This window comes from Austrofundulus limnaeus, unplaced genomic scaffold, assembly GCF_001266775.1.
Source record: "Austrofundulus limnaeus strain Quisiro unplaced genomic scaffold, Austrofundulus_limnaeus-1.0 Scaffold72, whole genome shotgun sequence".
NCBI lineage: Eukaryota > Metazoa > Chordata > Actinopteri > Cyprinodontiformes > Rivulidae > Austrofundulus > Austrofundulus limnaeus.
The window spans coordinates 1,489,013-1,508,977 of NW_013952474.1; the positions used below are offsets into that span (position 1 = coordinate 1,489,013).

Consider the following 19,965-nt stretch of genomic DNA (forward strand, 5'->3'; position numbering starts at 1 on the left):
GACTGGTTCGAGCTGATAGAAAGGCAACAGTGACTCAAATAACCACCCGTTACAACCAAGGTATGCAGAAGAGCATCTCTGAAGGCACGACACGTCAAACCTTGAGGCGGATGGGCTACAGCTAAAGACTAAAATCAGCTAAGCCATAAATAAAAAATGAAATGCACTAAACTGTAGCTAAAGGCTGAAATTAACAATAACATTGGAAAAAATATACATATTTAGCAAAATTATATTTAGCTAATCAAACAACAAAAAGTTTTGATCCTCTTGAGAGGTTTTTCTTTAAAAAAAACGTTTTGGAGGAGAGACGAAACATTTCATTAAATAAGAACCCGTCCAGAGGACCTACTTAATGTTTTGTTTTGTTTTCTACCAGGATTAGATGCATCAGGACAAGCTAATCAAACGTATAAAGCTAAACTGAGCAAAACCTTAGCTTAAAGCTATAAATAGATAAACTGAATCTAAAAACTAACAAAAACTTAGCTAAAAGTTACGATCAACAAAAAGTGGGTAAAAGCTAAGATTAGCTAAAAAAAACTTTTAAAGCTAAAGTGAGCAAAACATTAGCTAAAAATTACAATTAGCAAAACTTAAGCTAGGAGTCAAAATTAGCCACTCCTTTTGAATGTTATCGTCCCATTAAAGGGCCGTTAGTAGTTATCATCCCCACAGGATGGCTTTAGACTGGTCCTTCTGGACCTGCTAGCAGGTCACAAAGTGCTTATGGTAGTGTTTTTTTGCTCACCAAAATCAGAGTACGTCACAGAAATGGCTCAAATTTGAGTGTTTTGTACTCAAAGACATTCATAAGACAGCTCAGTCTGGGAATAACAAAGTAAGGCGGTGAGGCGGGCGCCTGAGCCGCTAACTGAGGTGGAATCAGAGCCGGGCCGAGCTGGGCCGAGCTGGGCTTACCGACTTGTGAAAAAGCAACTCRCAGTTCTGTGGCTCAGAAAATGATAACGAGCTGATGACATCAGTGAGCGACCACAGGACAGCTGTAGAATTAATCAACAGATTCATCACAGAGGGAATATTAAAGATGATATGAAACAACAACTTTGTAGTTAGTTTAAAACACTATGAACCACAGGATCACTAAAATGTGTTAATTCAATAAACATCCACTTTGATGTTGTCAATCCATTAAATACACATTATTAGTGGTTACCAGTCCCATACAATGTGTCCAAACTGTCCCTCCTCTACCTTCTAATAGGTTGGACAGCACTTATCCTTCGTTTGTATGGCTGATGATATGCATTCTAGAAGTGGATACAAGGCAGATGTCAGTGAGCGACCACAGGATTAATGAACAGATTTATTACTGAAGGAATAGAAAGATGACGCAGAACAAAAAGTTAGTTAGTAGTCTGTTAAAAAATATTGAACCACAGGATCACTAAAGTAAGTTGGAGAGGATGGAACCACCTGCCTGCAACCCCACTGAACACCTGAGGAGTCAGATGAGTGTGCTGCTTGTTCCAAACCCAACAACGCAGTCCGACCTGCAACAACTGCTGGTTGAAGAATAGGATAGCAWGATTTTCACTCCACAAAACGTTAAGAAATCTGTTCTTTCTCACGTGGACCATTTATCCGTAAAGAAAAACTGTGGCGAGAATTCCTGGTAATGTCCCTCCTACTGTAGCACGTCGCAGTGATGGAGGGGGATCTGGTATTTTTSTCGGAGAAAAAGCTCTAATTTACCAATTTGTCGTAGAGACACTGCCACCATTTCTGACAGACGGTGATAAAGCATGTCTCTAAGCTTAGGACACATGTCAAACTCATGGCCCACGAGCCAAATGTGGCCTGCCACTGCATTTTATATGGCCTGTGAGAGCTTCAAAGATCATTTTAAATTAAKTGCATAAAACCAGCTTTGACAATAAACTACATCTCCCATAATTGGGGCAGCTGTGGTGTAGTGGTAGAGCAGCCGGCTTTGGGATCTGCAAGTCACAGGTTCGACTCTCAGACCATGCCCACATGCTGTTGTGTCCTTGGGCAAGACTCTTCACCTGCCTTGCCTACCTCTGGTGGTCAGAGGGTCCGGTGGCACCTGTGTATGGCAGCCTCGCTTCTGTCAGTGTACCCCAGGACAGCTGTGGCTACAGTGTAGTTTGCCATCATCAGTGTGTGAATGGATGAATGTCTGTAAGTGTAAAGCGCTTCGAGTGTCCTGGATGGATCGAAAGGCGCTATATAGCGTATTTTTCGGACTATAAGCCGCGACTTTTTTCCTGAACTTTGAACAATGCGGCTTATTGACCGGTGCAGCTTATACATGGATTTTTTTCTTCAGCCACCAGGGGGCTCTTATGCTGCATTTGCTTCAACCACTCGCTTCAAAAAAAGAAAGGAAAAAAAAAGAAAAAAGCGATCGCTTCCAGAGCCGACTTTTGACCAGGAAGCAGCGATTTAAAGATTGTCAATGGCCAAAAACTCAAACAACAAAAAACAAAAAAATTTTCACGGTGGAATCTGACTGATAAAAACCTTGGAGCTTAATCCAGGACCAGTTTGTGGATAAACGTCAAGTGAAGAGCCACAGACTTTTTTTCCTCATTGCACTCCCCGGGGAAGGAATCCCATGCAGTGACGTATGCTGGAGCGGGAGGGCTTTCCCAGCACAGCTTCAGAGCCAGCATTACCCCGGGAGGACAGCGACACAAAGCAGCACTGAACAGATACCGCTGTGTGACGCAGCTTTTCTCAGCTTGTTTAACTTCGACACTGAAGAGGACTTCGATGGTTTCAGTGCGCCAGAGGAAGATGAATGAGACATTTTGTTGGACCAGAAACTGTTAAAGAAAACTACCAAAATAAGGTCAGTTAAATGAACCGTATTCCTCCGAACTTTAATTCCTAAAGGTTTGCTTTTTATGTTTTGATGTTGAATTCACTTTTTTGACGGCAAATTTGGGTGTACTGTTTTTTTATGTTGGGGGTGCGGCTTATAGTCCGGTGCGGCTTATATGTTAATGTTCGCGGATTTTTTTTAAATGGCGGGTGTGGCTTATAGTCCAAAAAATACGGTAAGTACAGTCCACTTAATTCATGTTTATTTTACCAGCTGAAATCACAGAGTAAAGTCTCCATTTCACTGTGTTTTTGTCAGATACTTCTGCTGTGGCCCTGTTGTATGGGAAAGTGGGAATTTCCCACTTACAAGTCGTGAATTTAAACTACAACACCTTCTCCAGTGGGATTTCCCTGCAGGAAAGTGGGAGAGTTCAGAATGCATACAATACAGCTACTCACCACAGCCCAACAGTGAGTAAAACTCTCTTGCTTTAAATTGTAACAGTATTTCTGTATTATTTATTTTACATTTAGTCAGTCGTACGCGTGGTACTTTTCAGTAAGAGGATGTGTTAAAACTCTGTTTATAAGCAGAAAATACCACGTAGATCTCGTTTGTTAATGCTCAACAGTAGCAACAAGATGAGGAACGTGACATTTCCTGTTCTTTGTCAAAGTTAAACACAAAACATTGAAAGTTAATTACAACTGGCCATTTGAAAGCCACCACATTGCTCATGGTCCTCAGAGAAAATGAGTTTGACACCCCTGACGTAGAGCCACCTGTGTCTCCACGCTGTCTACTTCTACAAGTTTCTGGACTCTCTTTTGCTGCATAGATGGCTGTACTTTCTATTTGCTCCTCAGCAGTCAAAGTGAAATGCGAGCAGCATGGTTCACCTACTTTTTCCAGAATAAATGCACCCACGAAGTTATGACCAATCACACAAAATTTGGCGACATACTCCTGCTAGGAAAACGTTCTGCAATGAACAAGTACTGGGAGCTCATTTGAGAATAGAGCTCATGCCTCACAGAATATGATGCTGCGTTCCAGTAGWCCTGGTAAGTGGTAATTTCCCAGTTCCCATTGGTAGATTTAAACTGGAATGCCCCCTCCAGTGGTAATATTCCACTCAAAGTGGAAGAAATCCACCTCGAGGGGGAGGTGCTAAGCTGTTGTGGCTGTGTATGGTTCTTCCACATTCTACTGAGGCCACTGTTTGATACAAAGAAAAAAAATGCCTAAATATATTGTTTCATTAGACTTCTTTCAACTAAAAAAAAGTTATAAAATTATTGGTGAGTTTTTCATGTCAACAATCAAATGTGGCTCCTTTAGAGGAAAGAAACAAAACAAGCTTACTGCTCTCGCGGGACAACAGGTCATTAAATGCGCAATCAAACTGCGCAATAACAACAAAAAGTGCACAGTCAGCTGCTTTCCCGTGCAGTCGGACTCACCTGTGTGAAGTAGAGGTTGAGCAGGCAGAGGGTGAAGAACTGCAGGCAGACGGGGCAGCAGTAGAGCAGCCAGTAGGCCAGAGGCTGCAGCCGGTTGGCCTGCGCCACATTTTTAAAGTAAAAAGAGAAGAGGGTCGTCCTGAGCGCTGCCCACAGAAGGCACAGGAACAGAAACACGCTCTGGTAGCTGAAGCGCTTGTGTCCGTAGTGCAGGATGAGCCAGAGCTGCAGGTACACGAACACAAAGAGGACAGAGTACAGCAAGGTGTATAGGCTGGTCAGACTGAGCTCCAGCGTTGGAGAGATTGCATCTCCGTTTGACTCCTCCAGTGAGGTAAACAGATCCTCTCCTGCTGCAGGAAACATCTCCACTCCAGCCTCACGGCTCCAGAAGGCAAAGAAAAAAGACGCTAAAAGTCAGCCAATGACATCCGATTGAAAAATTGCGATAAAAGCAGTTTATTTTTCTTAAAAAGAAGTAGCATTTTTAAACTAAAATGGCAAAACTGCACATTAAAATGAAGTAAATCTACGTTTAAAGCGCGATAAGTTAAAAATAACATGAAAGAAAGAGGAAAAAACCCAAGAGAGGTTCTTCTGTGATTGTCTGCAAAGCTGCTCTTTGCAAAAACAACTTGAGGGGGGGGGATCCTCCAAATCAGCTGTGATGCGGTTTTAGCCCCGCCCCCTCGCTGTTAAGGAAACTCGCTGTTTATGAGCCGCCATCTTGGCGCTTTACGCCAATCTCTTCAGGGAGAAACCAGAAGGAGTTTTGAGCCAGGGATTCTACCTAGTTTCCGAGTTGTGTTCCGGGTTGAGAAAAATAGACCACGCCTTCTTAACCCAGTTTACATTTCTACTGGCTAATTCCGCCGCCCAACCTCCAGAAATCCATCCTCTCATTGGTGTATAATGATGTCAGCTCCTATAAGGTCCGCCCTTTGCTTGCTTGTGATTGGTTTATTCTTTTAAAAGCAAAACAAATCCCCCCCCCCCCTTTGTGGTTGGTTTAAAGAAACAAATAAAACATCTGCGTCAAGTTAAAGATGAAAAAGCATTTTAGCTTTCAAAATAAGAGCTTGAACTGCAGTAACCCCCTGAAAAGCGACATGCTAATGGAAGGAAACCCCAAACAGAGCTTCAGTAACATTTCAGACGATCAATTAGTACGTTACATTTTATCAGTAGGGAATTTTATAACATGCTTTTTATACTAATTTTATTTTGAAAAAAATATTTAGCTTCGGCGATTTAACCTATATTCCGCCGAGGATTGGCATCTTTTTTTCTAGGAAATTTATTTAGCTTTTAYCTTGTAAACTGACGCAAAATAACTGCGCGGACTAGTGTTCACCGAAGTATCTCTCAGGGAGACACACCGACGAAAACACTAATAATTTATTCAAAGTAATGCTAGCTTCTTAGCATGCAGACAGCTAGCCTAGCCAGCTGTTGTGTTTTGTCACTAAGGGCTAATGTGCCCGGTCAACAAATATGAATCATTTATTTACAACAGGGCATACTTAAAGTGGAACAGTAGTTAAACTATAGGGTTTATGGTTTGTTTCGAGCTACAGCTTTATTTAAAGAAGACAGTGCCACACAGTTCAGGATGTGGTTTTGTTTTGGTGTTTTCCTGCTGTGGATGTGGTCTGGAGGATGCACCTCAGCTCGTGTTGAATACACACCAGCAGAGTTTTATGACAAACTGCATTCTGGGAAAATGATGTTCATCTACTTTGAGCAACAAGGTGAGCTTCTAACCAGCATCAATGTGTTGTTTTCTTTCTTAAACTGAATGAACTTTATTACTGTTAACGGCAGGAGCAGAAGAGTTTTTGTATCCCACATCTGGGGTTCAGTGAAGGCAGCATGGCTTTAAGTTAAAGGATCAGTTCTTTAGATGTGGGGTTTTGTGGAAAGGCTATAAGCAAAAAATATCCTACCTGTTGTAGATTGAAAAAATCAAGGTTGACTCCAACTCGATCCAGAAGCTAACGTCTCATCAGAGCGAGGCCAGTATGAAAGTGGGTTGCTGACATTGTTAAACAATGTAGGGATGTGGATAAAWTTTTAATCCTACACCAATATTAAATCTGACAGYGGATTCCAAAAGAACATTTCAAACCATACAAAATAACACCAAAATCATTTGATTATCTGAAGTATGAGGGAAGTTATTGATGTTTGTTCAGGTGAAATCAGCTCATGTTTTCACAGCAGAACCAATGGGGCCTTTGTGACCATTTCACCTTGCTGTTTTCTAATTTTTCCCATAACTTCCTCAGTGTTAAAGATATCACCATGAAATTTTAGGAAAAGATTCCTATTCTGGTTTTGTAGGAAGCATCTTGTCTCCTAAAAAACTAATAAAACTTAATAATAGCCAATTCAAAGCAGAAAAGGTATAAAATAACATTACAAGGCAAACTGTAGCATCAAATCAACTTAATGTGTCTTAGAAAGTATAAAAACCATTTGGACATCTGTTTTGTAAAGTTAGTTCCTCAACCAATGAGAGCGCATTAAATGTGTCAGGTGATGAAGATGAGCATCAAAACACTTTGCAACAAGAGCTGTTCTGGATTAAAAAAAACATACTTTGACGTTTCAAATCATTATAAAATTTGGAAGAAGGGCAGATAAAATAATGTTCTTCATGGCAGCTTATCTCTTTAAGGGGTCACTAGAAAAACTCGGGTGATTTACTTTGATCCTCTTTTCAAAAAATTGTCTCTTCAAAACGCATCAACAAAAATTAAAAACTGGAAGACGAGGCTGTAGCTAACTACCTGATGGCAGCTCGATTTGTTGAAACACGTAGAAATAACGAAGCAGGAGGAAATTATAAACAAACGCACCGAGCAGCCTTGCAAAATCTGGTCACAGCAGTTTGGGAAGAAAATGGCAGCAGCTGCTGACGAAATGTCAACATCCCCTAAGCAATGCCAAAATCAAAAACATTACAGCAGTAAAAAAATATCTTTAAACCTGTATCGCATTGTTGATGACTATTCAGAGACACAAATTCGCGAGAAAATGCTAAAGTAAATCTGGATTCACATTGAGTTGACATATTTGTGGATGTTGCACAAACTTCCAGTGACATCTGGGCAAAAATTGTTAACAATTCACTGCAGCATGGGKGAGACCACTACCTCCCACCCACACTGCTACCCCGACCCTGTCTTTTGTATCTAAAATTGAACATTGTACTACAGGGTTCCTGCGGATCCTTAAAATGTCTTAAATCAGTCTTTCAAATGCCTTAAAAATGTTAATAAGTAGGATGATTGTTATTTGTCTCAAATATTAAAATAATTGATAACATTTATTTATTTAAAAAAATAATTTACTGAATGTCTCTCACAGCTAGTTGTTTTGTGTTAAAATAAACATTTGGGTAAAACTGTTGCTAACGGTTTTATTTTTTTCATTTGTGTAAATTGTGAAGTTGGTTTTAAATTTATTTTCAGGTGGCATTAAAGATGTCTTAAAAAGTCTTAAATTTACCTTGCCTTAAAGGGACCCCTGATTAGTTGTAACATTCGACTTTATTTGATTAACATATATTTTAACAGTAAAATAAAGACTGTAAAAATACTGTAGGCTGTTTAGTTTTGTACATTTTTAAAAATATATTTTAACATGGACAGAGCCATTTTTATTTACACACAAAGCATTCTGGGTAAATGATAACATGGATAGGTTATCAGTGCGAGGCTGCTAGCGAGCTATATCCACCCTGAAGGTTAATCTTGGACAATATCTGATGATCGACTCTTTTAAATGAAACCAGAGAGCGTTGACAGAGAGGAGAAGGTAGAAATGACTCAGCCTGGAACTGAAAATATAGATGGAGGACAACAGAGCTGCTTCATGGAAGAAGAACCTCAGCTTAGCCTGTTAACCTTTGTGCTAGCACTGACGCTATATTGCCTTATATGTATTAGCTCGGTGCTAGTGCGACAAACAAGCTAAACTGAGGTCCTCCATCCATATTTTCAGTTCCAGGCTGAGTCATTTCTACCTTCTCCTCTCTGTCAACGCTCTCTGGTTTCATTTAAAAGAGTCGATCATCAGATATTGTCCAAGATTAACCTTCAGGGTGGATATAGCTCGCTAGCAGCCTCACACCGATGACCTACCCACATCATCATTTACCCAGAATGCTTTGCTTGTAAATAAAATGGCCCCGTCCGTGTACTATATTTTTAAACTTTTAGTTTAAAAATGATAAAAACTAAACATCCTACTGTATTTTTACAGTCTTTATTTTACAGTTAAAATATATGTTTATTAAATAAAGTCTAATGTTACAACTAATCGGGGATCCCTTTAAGCTGCAGGAACCCTGTACTAAACATGAACCAAACAAAGTGATGTTTAAACAATCCCATGGATGTGTGAACGATAKCCTCCAGATTAGCTTTAACACATCAAACCACCAGACAACACGGGAAATAGCACCCCAGTCATACAAGACTACAGATCAGAGGTCTTCAACCCACTGCTCTGCATGCTTCAGATGTTGCATTCATTTCAGTCAGGTGTGTGAGTTTGTTGTCTGTGTTTCTGTCATTGTTTCCAGTCTCTCTCACTGTCTCTCTGTTCCTGGTGGAGCTGGAGAAGTCAGCAGCAGCTTTGCTGGATTACGGAGTTCTGGTTGGAACGGTACGAGGGGCCTCGCTCCTCCACGTGTCGACTGAGTCGTAGAAGCGGACAGGTGTGTGGGAAATAAAAGATATTGTTTTGCTGTTTGTTCAGGTGAGCTGCAAGAAAGAGCTGGTACCAAAGTACTGCTTTGAGGAACGACACCAACACATGGCTTTTCTCTTCAGGCGAGTCAGATTCAATCGTACCTCATAAAAATAAATGTTAGCCTTGATTCTATTATACATACAGCAATACATCACAGGTAATATTTAAATGTGTTTTATTATGTAGGACAAAATGACCATAAAGTGAAACTTAAAGCTGTTTAAACAATCACCAACATTCTAATATTCATATAAAAAACATTTTCTTAATTTTTTTTAAAATTTATTTTATTAAACCAAATTAGTTTTAGCTCAGCTGGTCTTGATGTCCTCTGTAACCATATSATGTTTGTGTTGACAGGGGCGGCAGGGAGTTCTTGAGTTTTGGTTTAGACACTGTCTTCGACGTCAACTCCATTGTGTCTGAAGTCCTTTTGTAAGTAAAAAAAAAAACAAACAAAAAAACCCACTCTGACAGCTATTTTGTCCCACTTTGGTCTTATTCATCCAAAGATCTCTTGCGGTTCATTCAGATGAAACTTTGCCAACTTCAGCCCGGAAAGAGCCAGATTATTGAATTTTCATGACCTGATATGACACAAAATTGAATCAAATGAAGGGCTGCTTTCATTTTCTTGCAACTTTGCTCTTATTAATTTTTTTCTGTTTTTTTTGTTGATGTCTTTGTCCTCCAGTGCCATTCTGCGTGAAGAGGTGAAATACGTCCACACAGATGCCGACCTTCTGGCCATGGAAAGATCAGCTAGAGGGAAGAAGGACATTGTTCTTGGTTATGTCCGCAGTCTGGGAACTCAAGGTGAACATAAAAAGACTATAAAGAGGGGAAGTGAAAGTAAAAGTGGCTAAAGGTATATTTTAACTGTACTACCCTTAACCTTTCCCCTCTGGAACTCAAAAATGCTTCACAGTACAAGAAATAAAAAGAATCCTCATTGCTAAAAAAGATACGTATGCTCGCTTTCCTTCATCTTAAAACAGAAAAGCCACTGTTTAGTGTCAGTAATATACTCAAGAAAATAAGTTTAAAGGTTACTACTGCTAGACTTCATGGGAAAATAAATCTATAAGTCAACTGCGTAACAGTGAAAAGAAAAGGGGTGTCTGTTCAAAACAAGTAACAGCGTATAAAGGGAGAAGAACAGATGACCAAGAATACAGCCTTGTGGCACGCCACAAGAAAGACACAAAAACACTAAAAACAAGTTGTTAAAGGTTTTAAATTGGAGAAATACAACTGGAATGTTTTATAAAAGCTCTAAATTTTGAAAATTTTATTTAATTTCATCTTTGCTTTATGAGCTTTATAGAGCTTGGTTTAATAATTTAGGTCGTGTTCACACCTGCACTGTTTAGTCCGATTTAATCGAACTCTAGTTTGTTTGCCTGGAAAGTCCGGTTCGTTTGGGGGGGTGTGAACACGTAATCGAACTCTGATTCGGACCAAAAAAGCGAACTCTGGTCCCCCTGAAAACCTATGTCTCGGTTCGATTGAAACGAACTCTGGTGCGGTTCTGATGTGTGAACGCTAAGGGGACCAGAGACCGCTCCAAAAGCAGGAAGTGGACTGCATGACATTCTGAGTAATAACAGTATTAAATTTACTYATATGGTGTCAATACCTCGCTGGACGACTGTATAAGGTGGACATCATGACTGTGGAGCTGGAGGTGCTTCTGCTCGGTTAACACGGAGCCGCCTCAGCCGCCTTGTGTGCAAAACAATAATCTCCGTGGTTCCGCCTCATCTTCCTCTCATGCTGAGCTCATTGTTGAAGACTAGTTTTTTAGCACATKTGCCAAAAACAAAAAATAAACCCTATAACCACTAAAATGTAACCTTACTATTGTTTACATTTTATGAAGAAGGAAGTTGYGCTCCATGTCTTCTTCTGAGGTTTTCATGTTGATTCCTTTATTGGTTCTTGGTGCAGCGCCCCCACAGGTGAGGGTGGGAACAGGTTGTTAACAGGGTTTMGTTMRGTTGAGAAAGTGTAGTGTGAATTCAAACYGCACCAACAGWAAATGTAAACAAAGCTTGCAGTTTTGGTCCCCAATTGAACTGAGTCTACCGGACTATCAGGTGTGAATACGACCTTAATGTTGTTTTATTGGTATAATCTTTTTATTTTCTGTTTATTGTGTTCTTTCAGACCACAGATCGTTGATGGAGACGGCCTACGTTTACGGCTCCAAATATCAGTTTGTTCTTCTAACTGGAGGTCCGGTACTGAAACAGTTAGAGTGAGTTTATTTTCTTTATCTGCCGTGAATCACACGTACATAGTGATGGCTGAAGGGGAAAATATTGATGCATGTTTCGCAGGTGAAACCCTGACTACCAGAGCAGATCAAAGACCTGCTTGTTTAAGAGTTGTGTAGGAACGTTCGGTGAGTTACGTGCTCCTCTCATTCAGGGTGAATGGGTCGTCTCCGTCGTCTCGAGTGTGGTTCCTCCACTGTAGAGCTCACGGCGGTTTTATGACCCCGATGACCTCTGAACGCTGCCTCCTGACCCGCATGAGGAAGACCCTGTCGACCCTGAACCTCCACTCATTTCTGCAGCTCATGGAGGCACCGCTGGTGGTAAACAGAAACACAAAACCCAAATCAGAGAACAGTTGTGAAAGTAGAAATGCGATCAAAACCTGATGATCTGATTTGTTCGCTTTGTGTCTCCATCAGTCTGAAGTGTATGCCGATCCCTCCTCGGTCCCACCCCCACAGTTCCCATACCAGCTGATYCCCCAGGTGTTCCTGTTTTCCCACCCTGCGACCGAGCACCTGGACCTGAACACGGCCTCTGCTCTGGCCTGGCGGCTGCGCGGTGTTGCTCTGCTGCTGCTGGTACACAGGTGGGTGAACACATGCAATCTGACTGGTAAAAACACCAATTTAATCTCTTTAAGGATTTATTTTTCCACTAAAAACTGAAAGTGTAGGTACTTTCATTTATACTAGTAATAATAGGATTGTGGATATTTTTATTGCACTTTCAACTTATAAAAATGTTACTTTAACAAGGAGAAAACCTATTATTGATGTCTAAAATAATGGAGGAGTGTGATTTGTTTATATATAGAAACAGCTTGCCATAAACTGTGTGATTTGATTAAAAATCCTTGCCATACTCGTGTTATAAATAACAAAACCGTCTACAATGGTTGTGATGTGATTATATCTTATAACAGCCTGCCATAGTAGTGTGATTTGATTGTATATTTAAAGTTCCTGTGACAAAGAAAATATCGTAATATGTAAGAAATTTGGCAKCATTCATATGATTTTTACCCAGTTTGTCACAAAACGTGCATATTTTTTACTAAACTTGGTGCAGTCCAAGTGAAACAGGAAGTGATGTCAAAGGGGAACTCTTTAAATAAAGGGTAACTGCCTGGTCTTTATAAATCTGACTCTTCTTTATCTATCTGATAATGACTCAAAAAATCTACAGAAACATCTGATTCTTTGCAGTCTGTTGTTATTTGTCGTACATTCAGGCATTCCCCTTTGACATCACTTCCTGTTTCTGCTCATGTGAATATCTCAACAACTGTATATTTCAGTGTCGTGAATTTTTGTTTGCAATTCATCATTAATGTTATCTTTCCAAATACACACTCAAATATATGACTTAAATTTAACGTCACAGGCCCTTTAAACCGCCTTCCATACTCATATATAATAAAACAGCCTGCCATCGTCTGTGATTTAAATATATTTGTGAACTGCTTACCACACTCACTGTTATAAATAATAAAAACAGCTGACCATACAGTGGTTTGCAAAAKTATTCATACCCCTTGAACTTTTCCATATTTTGTCACATTACAACCACAAACATAAATATATTTCACTGGAATTTAATGTGAAAGACCAACACAAAGTGGTATACAATTGTGAAGTGGAAGCAAAATTTTACATGAATCGAAACATTTTTTACAAATAAAAAACTGAAAAGTGCGACATGCAAAAGTATTCAGCCCCCCTGAGTCAATACTTTGTGGAGCCACCTTTTGCTGCAATTACAGCTGCAAGTCTTTTAGGGTATGTCTCCACCAGCTTTGCACATCTAGTGACTGCAATTCTTGCCCATTCCTCCTTGCAAAACAGCTCAAGCTCAGTCAGATTGGATGGAGAGCGTTTGTGAACAGCAGTTTTGAGATCTTGCCACAAATTCTCAATTGGGTTTAGGTCTGGACTTTGACTGGGCCATTCTAACACATGAATATTCTTTTTTTTAAACCACTCCATTGTAGCTTTGGCTTTATGTTTAGGGTCGTTGTCCTGCTGGAAGGTGAACCTCCGCCCCAGTCTCAAATCTTTTGCTGACTCCAACAGGTTTTCTTCCAAGATTGCCCTGTATTTGGCTCCATCCATCTTCCCATCAACTTTGACCAACTTCCCGGTCCCTGCTGAAGAGAAGCACCCCCAGAGCATGATGCTGCCACCACCATATTTGACAGTGGGGATGGTGTTTTCAGAGTGATGTGCAGTGTTCTTTCTCCGCCACACATAGCGTTTTGCATTGTGGCCAAAAAGTTCAATTTTGGTCTCGTCTGACCAAAGCACCTTCTTCCACATGTTTGCTGTGTCCTCAACATGGCTTCTGGCAAACTGCAAAYGGGACTTCTTATGGTTTTCTTTTAACAATGGCTTTCTCCTTGCCACTCTTCCATAAAGACCACATTTGTGTAGTGCACGACTAATTGTTGTCCTGTGGACAGTTTCCCCCACCTGAGCTGTGGCTCTCTGCATTTCATCCAGAGTCACATGGGCCTCTTGGCTGCCTCTCTGATCAGTGATCTCCTTGTTCGGCCTGTAAGTTTAGGTGGACGGCCTTGTCTTGGCAGGTTTACTGTGGTGCCATACTCTTTCCATTTCCGGATGATGGATTGAACAGTGCTCCGTGAGATGTTCAAAGCTTGGGAAATCTTTTTATAACCTAAGCCTGCTTTAAACTTCTCCAAAACCATATTCCTAACCTGTCTGGTGTGTTCTTTGGACTTCATGATGCTGTTTGCTCCCCAATATTCTCTTAACCAACATCTGAGGCCGTCACGGAGCAGCTGTATTTGTACTGAGATTAGATTACACACAGGTGGACCCTTTTGAGTCATTAGCAGTCATCAGGCAACTTCTGAATGCAATTGGTTGCACTCAGGGAAAAGGGGGCTGAATACTTTTGCACGTCGCACTTTTCAGTTTTTTATTTGTAAAAAATGTTTTGATTCATGTAAAATTTTGCTTCCACTTCACAATTGTATACCACTTTGTGTTGGTCTTTCACATTAAATTCCAGTGAAATATATTTATGTTTGTGGTTGTAATGTGACAAAATATGGAAAAGTTCAAGGGGTATGAATACTTTTGCAAACCACTGTAGTTAGTGTGATTTGAATATATATTTAATTGAATATATATTTAAGCCACTTGCCATACTCAGTGTTATAAATAATAAAACATCTGCCACAATCTGTGATTTGAATATATCTAAAAATGTCCTCTAAAAATGTCCTGCCATACAATGTGTGATATATAATACGTTGGCCTGCCACACACTGTGATTTGATTTTATATTAGAACTGCTTGCCGTACTTGAGTCAACTTCAGTGAGCAAACAAGCAGAGGTTGAGCGCACGAGTGAGCATAAATACATTATTGTTTGCTCATAATTTTATGCACACACACATTTCACTCAACACTAATCAAATACAACTAAAACTCAATATCACCTCATGTTAGAACAGAAGGTAGGCAGCTGTTTTATTTAAAGAAAAGCATAAAAGCACGGAAATCAAACTGCAGCATTTACGTTGGAACGAAATTCTAAAATGCTTTATTGATCCCAAAGAAAAATGACATTGGTATGGCACCTTCCCACCAGCTACAACTATCACTGACTGACTCCACTCCCCCAACTGTCAGAATATTAAAATTAGCAGTCAAATGATGGATTAGTTTTTTTTTTTGTTAAAGTTAGAGCACACATGCCGCCCTCTGCACGCTGCTGCCTCACATCTGAGCTGTACCACTTTAAAACCCACTCCTGCTTGTCTGTTTTCCAGAGAGAGTCCTGCAGTCAAAACCTCTGAAGAGTTTAACGCCGCCTACCGGCTGCCTGAGAAGGTACAGCCATCATTTCTCTCCATATAAACCAGGATTCTTTGTTATTTTTTCTGGTATGTGTGTGTTTGCAGAGCTCTGAGGTGAGGTATTTGACCTTACACAGCCTTGATGACATGTTGGAGCTCCTCACAGACACAGAGGAGGAAGAAGAGGAGGAGGAGGAGGAAGAGGAGAATGAGGAGGGTTTACACTTTGGTAAGCAGAGGAACAAACAGAGAGGAGGAAAAAAAAGCCACCAGGAGGTTGGTTTGTGTCATTTTTATGTGTTTCTGTTTTCAGAAAGGCTGGATGATGAAATTGCAGCGTCTGTTTTTGAGAAACGAGCCAATCAGCCGGAGACAGACTCCATCAACCAGCTGACCTCTGACAACTTCCATACTGAAGTGGCACAAAGCTACCACACAGTGGCGCTCTTCTACCTCAAATGTAAACCAGCCCTCAGGACTTGTTGCTTTCTGCTTCTCTTATCACACCTGGTTAATAATAATAATAACAGTCTCTTTGTCTTCCACCAGGGGATGCTGTCTCCATGGAGTTCCTCAGCTCCTTCCTTAACGTTGCAAAGAGACTTTCAGGTAAACAGTTGTTTATTTGTTCCAATGATGATGTCACGCTGAAATTCATATTGTTGCACTTGTTGCTCGTATTCTTTGTCTTGCTTTGATTTAAGCAGCAGATATGATAAAGATGGTCTTTAGGTACTTTTCTTTGTTTAATTAAACAGCTGAAGTAAATCTACAGCTAGGAGGTGGCTGATAAAGAAACAGAATAATCTAAGTAATCTTAGCGATTCTTTCATCACATGTAGACTTGATAAACACTTGTCGATAACTCCCTTTTAAAAAACTAGAGCTGATGTGATATTTCATTTGGACTTGGAGGGCAATTATGAGGATGATATCTTTAAATGTTAAATGTTCTTTTGCCCCATGAGAGTCACATATTTATGTTTGAGGGTTTAAGTATTGAATAAAGGAAATAAAATTAAAGTCATTTTAAGACAGGTTTATAGTTTTGTTGAAACAACASATGATATTTTTGAAACTGTTTTTTTAGATTCAGAGGTGAACAATGTTCAGATGAGCGTGGTGGACTGTGGCGAGTGGACCGACCTTTGCGCCGCTCAGCTCGGGACCCCCGTCCCCTTCCAGCCAATCACGAGCTTTCCCAGCGTCCTGCTGCTCCGCCCCCAGCAGCCGGCTCAGCTCTACAGAGGAATGCTGGGTAGCGAGGCGCTGCATCGCTTCATTATGATGTCAGATAACATGACTTTCTCATGGAGTCCCTCTGGGCTTCTTGTTTGGTCCTTTTAATTATTTACAGAAGATTACATTCTTAAAGCTGATTGAGAGGATTTTAATTCAAATTTGAGAAATGTTTGTAAATAAATTAGTCTCACATTATTGCTTGTTAAATTGTGTTCATTCTTTTAGAAAGTCACAACATTTATTTTGTTTTCTGTCATGTTTATCTCTAAACAGGAGCCTTACAGCCTCTCCAATGCTGCTGTCCACCCAGGAGGAAGTGACATCATTTTTACAGGAAGCACCTCACCCTGAGCTCGCAGGCTACAGGCTGGACAGAATCCTGGGATTATTCAGRACGTCGACTGAAACAGGTGGGAGGCTGAAATGTTGATGTTGAATACAACAAAAGCTTGAAATAATCTTTGAAACGTTCGTTCACGGCGATAATTTGCGGTGATTTAAATAAACAAGCCAAAGAAAAGACAGGTTGACATAAACTGCTGATTAAACCAGAGAAATTTAATTTCCTGCAAAAATGCAGTGCTGAAATCAGTAAAGTAGCAGAGAAAAGCAGAAAAACACTAAAATTATCAGAAAAGAGCCCGTTTGCTRAATTAAGCAGAAAATATCTGAAATGAAAACAAAAAATGTGAAATTAGCTAAAAAAGGTAAAGTTTGCAGAAAAACAGTAAAGAGTATTTGAGAAGACAGAAAAATGTTAACATTAGCATTAAAAAGCTTAAATTAGCCAATGGATGTTGAAATAAGCAAAGTAAAAAAAGCTGAAATTAGCGGAACAAAGCTAAAAGAAGCTGAAAATAGCTCACCCAAGTTAAAAAAGTATAACTAGAACAAGGTGAATTTGAGCAGTAAATATTGTAAAAAGCACAAAAGTTTGAAATAAACTATTTTCAATGGGCAAAACGTGGCTGAAAACACTAAATATTAAAAAAATTAAAACTGCACAAATACAAAACATTTTAACAGGAATGAATGAGCTGAGCAGTTTGATATAAGAATTGTTGAAATAGCACAAAAATTGCAGAAGTTATTTACCACAAAACATACAGAAGAACAAATGGACCTCAGTTGTGTGAATGCTTATAATTCATACTTTTTTTTTTCTTGATGAAATGCTATTCTTTCCTCTCCAGGTTTCTCCATCTTCACTGAAGCAGCAAAGTCCCTCAGAGGAGAAGTGCTGAGTGGACTTCTGACCGGTGAACCWGCACAGGAATGGTACAGACCTCCAGGTTTTCCCTGTGAAGCTGTTTTTACTCAAACTACTTTTTTAAGACTCTGAAGCTGCAATTAATAAGATGTTGTTCATCTACTGCACAGAAACGACAGAGCAAAGTGAGTTTGTCAGTTTCTGTACTAAACAAACCTTGAGGAAAACGTTTCCACATTAACACGGTTCAGAGCCGCTGTCTTCAGAGGAGATCCAGCTGATTGAGAGAATWTAATGTGTATATAATGTAATTAATGACTTCATGTTCTGAGTAAAGAGCAGTTATTTAACCTGTAGATGTCAGGTACTGTGTCACAACATGAGTGCTTGTTTATTTAGGTGAATATAACTAGACGTATGTTCCCTGAATGATACGACCACAGCAGGTCCTAAAACAACTAAARAGAAACTCACCAAACTGCATCCTGGTAATCCAAACAAAACAGTCAAAAACAGGGTAGATCTCGTGAACATTCCCTAGCAGGGCTGTTGGAGTAATTTTAATCAATTCATGCAGGTCCAAGAGGTCCAGACCACCTCGGACGGTTGTTTTCAGTGAAAATGTTTTCATTGTGAGTTGAGGCAGTTCAGACCTGGATTTGGTTCGTTCTGATCAGATGGCTAACATTCTGAACAGGATCAGAAAGGGGCAGTTTCTACAAACATTCAAAACTAACTTCAGAGGAGAAAACACACAAGTTCTACAGCAGCAGATCCTGTTAGCATGACGACCTGGTCCAATAGGTCAAATGTTTTATCTTCTCAGAGTTTCAACTGCTGGTTTTACATTTTAAATGTTGCTTAAAAAAACGGTGTGTGTGTGTGTGTGTGTGTGTGTGTGTGTGTGTGTGTGTGTTCATAGGGCTGCAGAGCAAGACGTCCACCTTCCTGTGGTGATGCTGTTTCCATCTTGGAGGACAGACGCCCGTCCCTCTGCTCAACTCACGTCCTCATCTGTTAAAGAGCTGCTCACACACATCAACACTGCCCGGATCCACCCAGTGGTACGTGTGTGTGTGCCTTTTTTTGCTTCATGGTGGGGACGATTTTTCAAGAAAATGTAGCTTTGTGGGGACCGGATCCTCCTTGTGGGGACCAAAGCCCAGTCCCCACGACTTTGGAGGCTGATTTTGGGTGGGTTTAGGACCAAGTTGTGAATTGAGTTTAGGTTAATTTTAGGGTAAATGGTCAGAGTTAGGATATAAAATTTCCAAAAAATGAATGGACGTCAAAGGAAAGTCCCGTCAAGGATAGAGAGACATAGTAGAAGTGTGTGTGTTTGTGTATGTGTACCACTGCCAGGTCCCCACGGGTCCAAATGCAAATTACGGATGGGGAGTTAGGTTTAGGACCAAGGTTTAGGTTAGTTTTAGGGTCAGGTAGGTAGGTACCTGTGAGGTTAATTTTAGAGTATATGGTCAGGGTTAGGATATAAAGAGTAAAAAGCATGAATGGAAGTCAATGGAAGGTCCCCACAAGGATATACAAACAAGTTTGTGTGTGTGTGTGTTTACCTAATTTAATTTATAACAAGTCATTAGCTGTAATGACTTTAATGATATGTCTAGATCAGTGGTGAGCTCAGCTAAAGKAAGGCTCACTAACTATTAATCTGCTAACCATAATTCTTAGCTTCGCTAACGCCACACTGGTGAACCACTAAACAGATCATTTAAAAATGGTTGGAAGCTAACGCCAACCACTAAGACTCTGTCTGTGTCTCACAACTTCATCTCCTAGTTGAGGACTGGTRGAACTGACACAAACCTCAAACAATTCCTCTGTTTTTCTTCCCTAACATCCTGTTTAYCTCCTCCTGTGAAATAATCTCTGTTCTCCTTGCTGCATCATCAGTTTTATATCTGAACAGCAGCTGAGGTAAAGAGCAGGAACCCGGGTGCTGAATCTGACAAATCCAGACTCTTAAAATGAAGATTTTTGCAGTTTTGAAATCACTAGATCAACGTTTTGACTCCCTACGTCTTGTTTTTGTTTTTGTTTTCTCCCCAGCCTGAGCTGACGGTGGAAAACCTGCCGTTCTTCCTCTCCCTGGGCAAAGCTCTCCTCCTCCTGTTTGTGGGAGAAGAGGAGGACGAGTTCGGGTGGAGGCAGAGCCAGGCTCTGGTGGAGGAGCTGAGAGGAGTGAAGACAGACCATTACCTGACCTGCTGGATCCATCTGTGTGTTTTCATTCATTCATTTAAACTTGACCTTAAATATGTCCTGATGCATCTCAGTAATCCAGGTAGAAAAAAATCAGAAAGAAAAAATAAGTAGGTCCTCTGGACGGGTTCTTCTTTAGT

The 19,965-nt window shown here is 40.3% G+C and overlaps 2 protein-coding genes across 5 annotated transcripts in view; one reads left to right on the top strand and one right to left on the bottom strand.

Annotated features, from left to right (window-relative positions):
• Positions 1-5,182, bottom strand: part of gpr137c (G protein-coupled receptor 137c) — a 20,981-nt gene extending 15,799 nt beyond the window's left edge. The window contains exon 1 of the mRNA XM_014010714.1: positions 4,279-5,182. Coding sequence (XP_013866168.1) covers positions 4,279-4,644 — 366 coding nt within the window. The 5' untranslated portion in view covers positions 4,645-5,182. The remainder of the gene's footprint in view (positions 1-4,278) is intronic.
• A 107-nt stretch (positions 5,183-5,289) lies between these two features.
• Positions 5,290-19,965, top strand: part of txndc16 (thioredoxin domain containing 16) — a 17,800-nt gene continuing 3,124 nt past the window's right edge. Inside the window, exons 1-17 of one of the 4 annotated variants that reach the window (XM_014010709.1) lie at positions 5,290-6,029; positions 8,870-8,952; positions 9,046-9,119; positions 9,400-9,474; positions 9,734-9,855; positions 11,209-11,299; positions 11,473-11,641; positions 11,741-11,910; positions 15,124-15,184; positions 15,256-15,379; positions 15,464-15,610; positions 15,700-15,759; positions 16,241-16,439; positions 16,666-16,802; positions 17,586-17,670; positions 18,525-18,666; positions 19,673-19,842. In XM_014010709.1, the coding sequence (XP_013866163.1) occupies positions 5,891-6,029; positions 8,870-8,952; positions 9,046-9,119; positions 9,400-9,474; positions 9,734-9,855; positions 11,209-11,299; positions 11,473-11,641; positions 11,741-11,910; positions 15,124-15,184; positions 15,256-15,379; positions 15,464-15,610; positions 15,700-15,759; positions 16,241-16,439; positions 16,666-16,802; positions 17,586-17,670; positions 18,525-18,666; positions 19,673-19,842 (2,048 nt within the window). In that variant the 5' untranslated portion in view covers positions 5,290-5,890. Of the gene's footprint in view, positions 6,030-8,869; positions 9,005-9,045; positions 9,120-9,399; positions 9,475-9,733; positions 9,856-11,208; positions 11,300-11,472; positions 11,642-11,740; positions 11,911-15,123; positions 15,185-15,255; positions 15,380-15,463; positions 15,611-15,699; positions 15,760-16,240; positions 16,440-16,665; positions 16,803-17,585; positions 17,671-18,524; positions 18,667-19,672; positions 19,843-19,965 lie in introns of all 4 variants that reach the window. The other 3 variants (XM_014010707.1, XM_014010708.1, XM_014010710.1) reach the window with 3 other exon arrangements.